Source organism: Phalacrocorax carbo, unplaced genomic scaffold, assembly GCF_963921805.1.
Source record: "Phalacrocorax carbo unplaced genomic scaffold, bPhaCar2.1 SCAFFOLD_54, whole genome shotgun sequence".
Classification (NCBI taxonomy): domain Eukaryota; kingdom Metazoa; phylum Chordata; class Aves; order Suliformes; family Phalacrocoracidae; genus Phalacrocorax; species Phalacrocorax carbo.
In genome coordinates, this window is record NW_026990395.1 from 348878 (window position 1) to 360995 (window position 12118).

Sequence of the window (12118 nt, forward strand, 5' to 3'; positions counted from 1 at the left end):
ATAAAACTCCCCTCATCGCACTAGAGAGAAAGTCGAAAAATAACACCTTTACAGCCTTTTTCAGAAAAATAATGGCTGAGTGTAGAAATTTTATCTCGGGGGCTACCGAGGTGCTGTGCTTTGAGCTTCAGCCCAGAGTCGTTTCATTTGATAGCCAGCACCACTTCACGGGCTGCGTTACAGAAGCACCCAACCCCCAGGCTCAGCCGACTGTCAGACAGGTGTCACAATAGCACACGCTTTGTCAGCACAATGTCATCAGAGGTGGGTTGGTGGGGGGTTGGGGGTTTTTGGTTTCCCTGGGTTTTTGCGTGACAACCAATGAACAAGAGAACCAATAAATGGCATTTGAGCTCGGGTTAAGGTTATCGCTATTCAAAGCAGTGAAATACCTACCAAATTTATAGGTGCTTGGATGAAAACACTGCTCAGGTAGTGGATAAGAAGGAGGAACTGTCCAATTTAGGCTGCGCTCCTGCACCACAATATCCAAAATGTGGTTGGGAGAAGTCATGCTTGTGACGGTGTCCAGTGACCACCGTGCAAAATAGGGGCAGTCCTGAAGGGATTCTTCTGGCCTGAAAGAAAACAAGTGCAGAAGCTAAACACCGACTTTCCAATGAATTACGGGGAGGGATATTGAAAACAACTTTGTCAAAATCTACCTTAGTGAGCCTGGCATTTGAGCATGATACCAGCAGTCAAAGTCAAATACACCCACATAAGTAGATGGCTTTCCCTGACCGCGTGTATTCACTTGCCAGCTGAAGACTGATACACTGGTGTCAGGAGATATGACTGTGAAAGACAAGACATTGTTTCTTATTGGGAGAAAATACAATATCTCTGATATTTTCAAAACATCACTTTCTATTTTGGCTTCATTCTGTTACATCACTCGTGAAACGCAACACTTGACTAAGAATAATTTCTAAAATTTACACTTCTGTGTAAAGTTAGTCTACACAGATATTGAAGACTTTCAGGCTGTGGGTATAGAACAGCGTTCATTGCTTAGATTACACAACCATTTCATTTAGAATCACCAAACACGGACATCAGGAACAAACCTTCATCAACACTATCTTCTCTGCCAACGTGGTTGGGAAAGATTTCTACAGCCTGGCAGCTGAGTAGTTTGGTCTTGCTGCTCTGCCCTCTCAAGGGAAAGGCTCTGCCCGTGAGGTCTAAACTGTACTTTTCAACACAGGATGCCAAACGCTGCAGAAAAAATAACAGGAGAGAGAAAGGTCATTCTGAGATAAAAGCAGACATTATACCTAACGATGAAAGAATGTATAAGTCTAATAGAACATGCATATTGTACTCTATCTCTCCCAGGCCCTTAATCTGATGGCAAAGAGAACTAAGTGTCAAACTGTAACGGGTAAGTTTGGCTGTAAAAGCTTTGCACATTCTCAAAATTGAGCATTTCCCTCACCATATTGGTTCTAAATGTGTTTTGCAGAATTCCTTGCAACATCAAGGTTTCTTCACAAACCTACACAGTTGTCTACAAAGAGAGATCTGAAATAATGCGATACATAGGCATGCAAAGCTCTGTGCTCCATGGCTTGATTACAGAACCAATGAAGTTAGAGAAGTCATGGCGTTGCAGCAGCTAAAGCTCTCTTGAGAGGTGTTATCTATAGGCACACACCACTAGAGTGAAAGCACATCCCTCGGGAGTAGCCAAGAGAACTTCTTACTGAGTCACAATCTTCTCTCAAACCACGTCAGCTCCTGCCAGCTCCTCCTCTCGCCTCGTCAGAGTCTAATGGGTGAAACATCCCTCCATTCCTTCACCAAGTGCAGCCAACAGCAAAACCACACGGCGGACACGGCATGCACGTGGGCAAGGCGTTTAGCATCACAGATTCCTGCAGAGTCAGCAAACTCCTTTGAGATCTACAGAAACTCCAGCAGGATTGCGTTGAACCTCTGAGACCCCCATTTTCAAAGCAAGCATTAACCAAAATACTGTCTTTCCAAACACAGCAGTTGGATGTGTGGATTGTGGACAAATAGCAGCTCTACGATTAAAAACCAACTAAACAAAACCAACCAACCAACAAAACCACTAAGCAAATACAAGTCCCCCAAAACACCACCACAAAAAAAAAAAAAGAAAATCTATTGGACCTCGTTCTGCCCAAGTTTCCTAAAGTTTCAGAGCTCTAAAAGGACCTGGCATGAGCTGGCATGAGACAAGACATTCTCATATGACCCCATATGTTACATGTAACTCACCTACTCTGAGAACAGGCAAGCTTTCTCTTAACCATTCTAGGAAGTACTACTAATAAATATCAAGGCTGTAGAGCACAGATCCTGTCCTACTGCACCTCAACAGGAAACAAATGCTCTGAATTAAGGTTACTTTCCCCTCAAAACGATTTTGCATGGGTGTCAGGCATACTACTGCATAGAATTATACGGTCTAGAAACGCGTCTTCTCTCTGTTAGATAACAGAGAGGTAAGGCTAGTTCATCTATACTTTAAACACAACATCTTTGGAGCCACTTCTAAACATTTACATACACTCTTCTGACCAAATCAGACCACTCTTTCCTGTATTTACGTATTTTGCTGGCGTCAAGAGCAGACTTCATTGGGAACACAGCCAGAAAGTAGAAAGAGTTCTCTTTAGAGCTACTGAGATTCAGGATCAGCACCGAAGAGACCCTGCAGGTGAGCTTCATTTGAAGTCCTGCTAACAGAGCTCAAAACAAAAACCAGAATCTAAACCTGAAGATCAGAACAGAGTAAAGCCGTATGACCGTGTTTAAGGCAGGGAGACAGACAGAAGCATATTCAAGTCTGCAGTTTGGTTCAACAGAGCTACTCAAAGCCCTGCCTTCTCTTCCTACATGCCATTCAGTTGGTGTTTAAATGAAGAATCATTTCTTTGTAGAAGCTGCTTCCTCTTCAGGAACTGAATTTATACGGGCTCTTTGCAGACGACTCTAGTTGGAACACACGGCACTGCGGTATGAAATTGTACGACTGGTTTTCAAAACGTATGGGCAAAGGCCATGCCCAAGAAGACTCAGCAAAAGATTCTTTTTTTTTAAAGTCATCTCTCAATTTTCATGGTAAATATTACCCCTGCCGACTTCACCGATACTCCCTTAGAGAAAAGGACTGTTTCCATCCTTTCACGGACGTGCACGTCTTACCTCATACATGACTTGTCCTGATGGCAAGCGTCTCCTGTCACCGAATTCTAACCGCAACAGGTGTAAACTCACAGCATCGCCTTCACTGAAAAAGGTATAAATGATGGCATTTGGTGACAAAGCTGCTTTATAGGCCTTGTTATCCTTTCCTTAGATCTAGGCTGAGGTTTCCTGAATAGCACTGTCTTGCTGAAAAGAAAAACAGCCCTTCCCAAAACATGAGAAATGGCCACATTTAGCCGCTAAAACACAAAGGAGGAAATTTGGACACTAACAGCTTCTGGGGCAAAGGCTAACTGAACCATTTGCAAGCTTTAAGATGTTATGTGGAGTAAAAGTGGTTGGGAATAGTTTTTCACAGTGAAGAGTTCTCAACTACAACTACTTTACAGTCAAACTGGAAAAGATTGCCACTCTATGGGCAGCTGAGCTGAGGAAATAGCTTGCTGATGCTGAGAGGGCGAGATCGCTCTCCCCTTCCCTTCCCACCAAAGCTCCACTCCCTCCCCTGCACACACGGCACCTTCCACACCCTCCTTTCAGTCATTAGCCCAGCGGGAAACCACTGACTTGGCTGCTGAACACCTTCCCTGCCAGCCGAGCTGAGCTGGCTCACCAAGGCTCAGGCTGGCACCCGGGAACCGGCCACGCTGTCACCTCCTCCTTAGGGGCAGCAGGCTGGCGGACCCGCACCTTTAGTGCTCTGGAGCTGCAGCCTCGACTGCTTTTGAGGGTGTTTTCCTATCATGGTGTGAATATCAAGCAAATCGTGAAGCAGTCATCAAGGAACAAAGGAAATCTTTTAAGAATGCAAGCACAGAATATAGCAACTGTGGCTTTGCCTCCTTTCAGCAGGGAGGAACGAGTAGGTCCCTCTTCATCTCCCTTACATCCTGTACAAATTGCACCGCAAGCTCCTTCCATGCCTGAGAGAATCTCCTGCACAGCTAATTAAACAAAACCAGCACTCCTGCGTCAACTGTATGGGAACAAATGCCACCAAAAAAAAAAAAATAAATTCAGTGGCCTATAGTAAGTTTTTATTCACCTTTCTTGTGTAGACTGAACAGCCCACAAGTAGCAATAGTTGTGAGGATCCTTCTCAGGCTCTTGAAAAGTAACAGCGTAGACAGGCATCCTTCCTCCTTCAAGCTGAGAGCAGTGCCTGCAGGGTTAAAAATAATAATAATAAAATTATAACCACACAAAAAGACACCAGGTGAGCCCAGTGGCCCTGCCTGTTTGTAGAAGGACAGAAGCATCCCTGGAGCAAAGAGCACCTGACGTGCTTCTCCTCAAAGCACAGAAGGTCACACTCCCATCTCAAACAAGTGAGTCGAGGAAGCGACTACTTTTGATGCAACAGCCCAGAGGTGAGGAAATTACTCTCCATCACGTGCAATCATAACCTGCGTTTATCTCCTCCTCTGCCTGCGGAGGAGGACGAACATGAAAGATTCCTTCAGCTGCCAGGCAAAGGATTGTTCCCACTGTTGTCGCCTGCTTCAATATTCCACTTAAAATGCAGCGCCTCTTCTGCACAAGCTGAAAACAGCGCCAAACACAACTAGCATCCTGTTTCTTTACTTGGGCTATGTAAAGCACTTCTCCTCCAGACTTCTGAACCTTCTGTGCACCTTCACAATCTATTCTTGCCACCTCACTATCCCTCCACTCTCTATTTATGCCTCCAATAGTTCCTGCCGAGTCACTGCAGATTTCCTTAAGTGAATCCCTGTCTGAAGTGGGTCAAATATTCCAAGGGAGATTGCTCTTTGGCACATTTGAAATCATGTCTCCAATTCCTCTGTTGCTTATCATTTGACATGACCCTTATTCTCATCTCCAAGTGTTCCAAGCAGACTTTCATTCCCATGCATCGTTGCCTTGGCATGGGTCAGTCCCCTCTTTTGGTCAAGGCTGAAATGTGGGAAAGAATGTCTTTTCAGCCACAGATCAGCTCTTGACCTTTCATGTCTCACTAGCTTCTACCTGGACACTTTGAAGAATATTATCACCACAATCCCATCACTAACATACTGCAGCCTTTCCATTTCTGCCCTCATTGCAGGAACTGGTTCTGAGAAATAATGTCTAAAACCTCTTTCACTGAAACACATACATTTCCTCCTTTCACTGAATACTACTGACAGAACAAGCTGCCTCACAGAAAGGAGCTCCATCACATCCTAACTGCTTGACAGAACCCAAAGAAGGAGCTTTCCCCAATTCCTCAATCCACAGGCACAATAAGGAGAACAATCCGAGTCCACTGGGGACAAGGCGGCCCACTTAATCCATGTATGACTTAATGGTTGCTTCAGAAGGGGATTCCTAAACATTCCAGGGTTACACTCCACATTTCTGTCCCTGAAAAAGTGCTCTTCAAATTAACACACTTCCTCCTCAAGCAAAACCTTGAGAGCCCTGCACCTCCAGGCATGACCAAGTGCAAAGGCCGACTTACTCCTGCTTCAGAGTTTTCACATCCCACAGTGACAGGCAGCCATCGGAAGAACCCACAGCGAGCTGGTTGCTTCTGCTGATGTAGCACGGGGTCGATATTGCTGTTCCTGAAGGGCTTTGCAGTTGAAAGCAGAGATGTCTCCCTTCTCTGGCCACAGTTTCTCTTCCTTGTGGAACTCCAGCAGCAATTCTGGTGGCAACTGTTAGTCCTGCACACACAAAACCACACAATAAATGAATGTGTGATGCCATTTAGGTTGCATTTCAAACACTGACGTGACAACATGTATAATCTAATTCTACCGTCCCAGGCAAAATACCCATTGACGCAACACTTGGTTTGCTCTTTCCATTTTGTGTCTGGACTGGACAGGTATCCTCACTCATACTTCAAAAGCAGGTAGAAGCGTAACCTCCATAGACAAATTCTTCCTGGGCTCTGCACATCAGGAGTTTGGGCCTCATGATGAAGCTACTCCAAGTGACACCAGCTCCTGAGGCCACTGTTGTAAGAGCCAAAGCGGCGAATGCGATCCAAATACACCAATTACAGGTTTTGTTTGTCCAAATGTAGGGATTTTGATAAGGCATTTTTACTTTAAAGAACAAGCCTAAACTTTGCCCCAAGTCAATGAACAGAAGCAGAAGGACATTCCCAAGGAACAGGGCACGTCCGACACACCTTCCTGTCAGGCAGCTGCACCGACTCGGAGGGTCAAATTCCTGCTCCTCACTGGCAAGAATCACAGTGACAGAGGGACCCTGGTGGGAGGGGGTATTTGTGACCTTAGAAGGAGTATGAAGCCGCTCCCATTTTTAACCCGTTCAGGACTAGATGATGTCAAACCGCCATCTGTAATCAGCAGTCACAAATGTCTGCACAGCAGTATCTTCAAAGTGGGATGCGTGTTGTTGATTTAAAAGACACAGGTTTTCTTACTTTTCAATTCACGTTTAAAAACTGCAAGCTTACCCGACGGTTCATATTCGCTCTGGCTGCAAGAGAGATCATCCAAACACAGGTCCACCAGAAGGAGATGACCACCATCTGTTGCCACCGCTGCCACTCCAAAGAGCCCTTGCAGAGCCCGGTGTAGGTGCTGAGGGCTCACGCTGGCTCCTCCGGGACTAGTTATGGGCTCTATACCAGTTACCTACAGGAAAAATACAATTCAATATTGAAGCTGTTTGACCAGCTAAATAGAAAGCACTCAAAAGTGAAGCCAGAATTAGCCCATCAGGAACAAGAAAGTAAGTACAGGATGGTAAGACTTAAAAACACAGCATTGATTCCAATTCTATCAAGAAAAAAGAAAACCCTGCACAAAACTCCATTACTGCCTTCCGTTTCCTAGATTTCCTACAGTTATTTAACTGAGTTCACTTCAACTGCCATGGTGCATTCTACCATTACACCTTACCAATTTCCATTTCATACTCAGAAACCATCAACTCCAAGAAAACACAGAGAAGCAGTTAAATGCAAGAAAATTTATCGTATTTAAGGGACTTCAGTAAGAAAGGCCGAACTCACCCTCGCTCTCCCACTGCTCACAGCCCGTCAGCCCTGGGAGACAGCCTACGCCTTCTTTGCCAAACAGGTACTGGGGCAAATCATGGCTCTACGTCAGACGAGGCCGCGGTCAAGTTGCAGGGGAGACACACCGTTGCCATGGGAAGGGAGTATTTTTAGAAAGTGCGGAAGGGAGATACCAGCTCAGTAAAAGTTACACCAGTCCTCACTTCGAGTCAAGAGAGCAACCAGGGCAAGCAGAAAAGTTTCACAGGCACACCAGCACTTCCATGCACGTGAACACAGGTTTAAAAAGCCGGCCTAAACAACGGCAAAAAGCCCAGCAGCTGGTTCGCCAAAAGCCAACCCCAGCTGAGGAGAAGCGCACGCTGCTCTGTAACACGCGGAGCCGCCTGCCAGCAGCTTTAGTACAGGGTCGTGATGAAGACAGACCTTTCCGCACCTGCAGCCCCTCCCGGGACAGCCCTGACTGCTCCAGCAGAGACACCAGCACGTGAGGGCTCCTGCACTAAGGCTCCACAACAAAAGAACACGGGCTGCCCTTTGGCCTCCTTGCAAAATGCAGCACAATGACATCAGGGAGCTTTACACCAACAGCAAAGTGTTACACGACAATAGAACAGAGGAGTGAGCATCACAAGGTATCCTTTTCTTTATACATTGGTTTATTTCCCCCCCACAGGTGGGGAAAAATGACCAAACCCCTGAGCCCCAAGGTTTCCTCTCCCATATCGAGCACTTGCTGTGACTGCGCTGCCTGGCAATCTGCTGCAGAATTTACCTTTCCTCTTGGCTACAAGAATTCTAATCTTAGAAGTGCTCACGGGAATCTCGACAACGTTATTTTCTTTCAGGTTTCCTGGAAATCAAATTAAATTTCCAACCTTCTCTGCTACTCAAAGCACTACCAAAAGCGTTTTGAGTATTCAAATTCTTGCTGCTCCAAGTCTTGATGACTCTTAGGAGGAAAGCCGAAATACTGCACATATCGTGCTGCAGAATTAGCCAACGTTCCAGTGTTGTGGTTAGCTTCTTCTTTGAAGATCTCTTTTTGTTTTTGTACAACTGGCTCCAAATCAATCTTTTCCACTTTTGCATACAGATTCCCAGTTTTAACTCTTCAATTTTCCATGTAGAAGTTCCTGAAACTGCCTATTTTCCCACGGCGCTCGGCACTGGCTTTGCATGCTCTCCTAGGCTGCTGCCAACTCATTCTGGGAATGAACACAGGAAACCTGTCTCAGCTCCCTGACTCTGAATGCTGCCCTTCTGCCTCGTACAAACCAGGAAGAGTGGTGAAAATACCATTCCATAGCTCTGAAACATGCAACCCTTATAAACCAATTTTAGTATCAGTAATTTTTTCAATTCAGATTTGCTTTTAAAAGAATCCAAGTCAAATAATACTCCATTAACAGTTTCAGTTTCCTGCTGCATGTCACATGCATATCCAGGGGGTAATTGGAGATGCTCCAACAAAAAAAAAAACCAAAACCAAAAAACAAAGCAAACCAAAACCAAAAAGGCAAACAAACCCAAAACTAAATGCCCCCTGCCAATTCTTTCTAAGATTGTGAGTTTGTTTTTTTAATCTCATTCCTTTACTCTCTGAAGGACTACATATCTACTCGTACACTAAAAGGCAGTCAGACAGCCACTGTAAATACCCTGGATTAATCCACCAATGGCTTGACACCTTGCACCAGAGTTACTCTCAGTCAGCATTAACCTGTACAACTTAGTTGCGCACAGAAGATACACCCACATGGAAAAATGTCCCAAATTTAAGCTGCTCATTGAAGCTTTATCACAGAGTGATGTGAAGACTAGATCCGCATCTTACTTTTAAAACACCCCAACGAGCAATACCTGTGCCCTGCCCATGCTGGCCTAACTGGTCTCAGAGTAGCAAAAAGATAGGGAGCAAAATGAAAGCAACAGAGGAAGCATGCTTGAACTCAAGCGCATTCATCAGGGCAGAAGAGCCAAAATGCAGAGAAGCCTAGGCTTTATTCCAACATTCATAACCTTTATGACACAACAGCTAACTTTCCCCCCACCACCATGACTTCTTCCTATTTTTCATGTTTTAAAGTGAACCATTTTTTGTGGTATAAAAAACCTCCCTGAGACAATGGAGGGTTACAACTACATTCGATTTCAAATCACTTCTGTAGGCACAGAATCAAGATGTGACACGCTCCTTCTCTACCTTTCCTTTTCCCATTCCCAGCTTACTTAGATTCCAGAAATGAGACTTAGAAAGCTAGGTCACTGTTCACAAACATAATTACTCAAGGATTATACTCTCGTGCCAGCACACAGCTTGCCTTTCCATCCCAAACTCTGAGATTCATCAGGATGATCAGCAAACTAACACAGTGGAGCACCAACCCAGCTCATCTCGGTCGAAATCACCACCACACAAACGCTTACGGCCAGGAATCACACTGTAGCACTACAGACCAACAAAACCCCGCCTGGATTCTAGCAAGTCAAACCAAATCACGTTCTGGGAAGCTGAGTAATAAGGACGTATTTCTTTGTCGCAGATTCTAAGGTGATCAAAATAGAGTGAATCTTGATGTTCCGTTAACTTAAGGTGACTCTTGTCTACATGCAGATAATGAGCCGAGGGGAGAGGACAGCATTTGAGTTTATGGGTTAGAGAAGACAGGGACAGTTAGCAACATCACACCAGAGTATCCCATCTGCACAAGCACCATATGCAATAAGCAGAGGTTCAAGGGCTTCAGGCTGAAAGTCAGTTTGTAACCACCTGCCAGAGAACTCAGTGAAGGCTGTTTTTTCCCATCCTAAGTCAACAGAAAAATGTGTTTTGCTCTGAAGTCACCTGCTTGCTGGTCCCAGACTCATGGGAATGTGCCTAAGTCATTTACAGCACAACCGTGGAAGTCTGAGACACTTTAAAGACAGTATTTCTGACAGAAATGAACCATTCAGGACATGTATGTTACAGAGACTTTAAAGGGGGGTTGGGGAGGGGCTCTTTCTCACTCTGGCCAACAAAAGGTAGTTTTCCAGGCCTTTTTGTCAAAGTGGAGAATTGGGTAACTACGTGCTCTACCGTGAAACCAGAAATCTTGTTTTACTCTCAGCAAACTCAGAGGGTAACGGTACCGTTAACCCCACGATTTCACATCAAGGTGCTCTCGACTGGATCCTCTGCAGCGACAGTATGGTGAAGCCATACAGAAAATAGACTTCCTAACAAAGAGACGCTCCAAAGCTGTTCCTGAAACAGCGTTATGCAGCACCTGACAGCGTTCCCCCCATTAAAAAGGACCTACCCTTCCTGGCAGAACAACTGCTTTAACCACTCTCGATGTTCCGGGGTCGTACAGGCAGAGAACACTTCCCTCTGCTTCTCTCAAGGCAACCAGCAGCCCCGTTCCCGTCTGCCAGGAAACCTCCTTCACCACGCGGATGGTGGGAGGCTGCTCATGGGCTCCGCTGACACGGTGTGCAGAGAGCCCCTCTCCCGTCACAGCGTCCATGACCTCCAGCTGAGGACACAAGCCAGCCAGGCCAGCCCATCTCTCCCTGGAAGAGAAGGAAAAGATGGCTAAAGCAAACCCCCAGGAGAGGACTGAAAACCACTGGAAAATCACACTCACTGACCCTTTTCTTCAGGAGAAGGACCTCACAGAGGGAGACAGGCTTACCGAATTCTGGTCAGTTATTGAAAATCACCCACTGAATCCTCAAGCAATACATCTCCAAATGAACCACCTTATTATTTTGCATTTGGACTTGTCATTCCTACACTGAAGAATTCTGGTTGTTTGGGATAAAGATTACAATATCTTGATCTATAGACTTTATACCATATTCAGCTTGGTTTTGCTAGAAATCATCTAAACACATACCGCAATACAACTCCTAAAGCATACTTCAAATAGAGCAAATCTAAGCCGGCGCTTTTCTAGTTTACTAACTGTGCTTGACACAAGCCTGCTTTGGGCAGGGATTTGGACTTCAGCAAGAAATTACCTTAAATTGGGCACTGTGGGAGTCAGTTTCAACTTTTACACATGCTGATCTCAGAGAGAATTTAGCACTTTTAGTTTCACTGAACTACTTCCAACCCAAAGGAAGCATTAACTCAGTTACTGCACTTACAGTCACGTAGAGAGATTCTACACGGACTTCACAGAAGCCCGGACACCCAGACGGGCACCCAGCGCTGCCTTCAGATCACCTACAAAGTCAGCTACCTCATCTGCTCAGCCGCTCTCAGCAGCTCTCACGGGACACTCCTCCGCATCCCATTAAATACTTGGCAAACCTGGCTGCAGCGCCCAACAGGGCTTTCCTCTTCCTCCTGTTTTTATTCAGGCTAGAAAAGAAAAAGCGGGGCGGGGTTGCCTCTTTACCACTGTGGGAGAACTATTTCTGCATGGGATGTTATGATGGTACAAATAAATACGGCCCAAAACCACGCCAGCACTTTTTTGAAAACTGCCTTTCATTCAACTAGAAATTGAGGAGGGCTCACTGACTTGCGCGCGTTATTTTAATAGCTCAAGATTGGTGCAGGCTGTTGCAAATTCCAAGTTTAACTACACAAATATTTTAATATTAGCATTTTTTCATAGTTTTGTCATAGTCCATCCTTTCTGTTCTCTCAAAACCTGATGCATCTGAGCAGCACCGACCTGACACAGCTGATACTGTGACCCTGTGCTTCAGGCCACCTCCAGGCAACAGCAACTTTACAGCAAGGCCCAATTTCAAGGGAAATGCTCACCTCTGCAGAACTGCCCGCGCAGCACAGACCCTCGGGTGGTCTCATCTTCCCCAAGAGCCTGAACAGTCACCTCGGGAAACTGCAGCAGGCTGCTCGTTACCTGAGCCACGAGGTCTCGCATTCTTCACTGCAAATAAAGACAAAAATGCAGAAAGAGACTCCTGACA

The 12118-nt window shown here is 45.5% G+C and overlaps 1 protein-coding gene across 1 annotated transcript; it reads right to left on the minus strand.

Annotated features, from left to right (window-relative positions):
- Positions 1-12: 12 nt before the first annotated feature.
- Positions 13-12072, minus strand: LOC135311145 (protein ELYS-like). Its single transcript, XM_064440285.1, has 10 exons — positions 11952-12072; positions 10492-10744; positions 6620-6800; positions 5648-5855; positions 4229-4345; positions 3181-3265; positions 1071-1221; positions 666-798; positions 397-578; positions 13-20 (listed from the first exon to the last, which is right to left on the minus strand). Exons 2-10 carry the CDS (start codon positions 10696-10698, stop codon positions 13-15), a joined length of 1272 nt encoding a protein of 423 aa, XP_064296355.1. The 5' UTR covers positions 10699-10744; positions 11952-12072.
- Positions 12073-12118: the final 46 nt, after the last annotated feature.

Coding starts and splice junctions, on each gene's coding strand:
- LOC135311145 (XM_064440285.1), bottom strand. CDS start 10,698: ATGGACGCTGTGACGGGAGAGGGGCTCTCTGCACACCGTGTCAGCGGA. Junction 4,346..5,647: donor GTGAAAACTCTGAAGCAGGA/GTAAGTCGGCCT, acceptor TTAACCCTGCAG/GCACTGCTCTCAGCTTGAAG. Junction 579..665: donor CAAATGCCAGGCTCACTAAG/GTAGATTTTGAC, acceptor GTTTTCTTTCAG/GCCAGAAGAATCCCTTCAGG.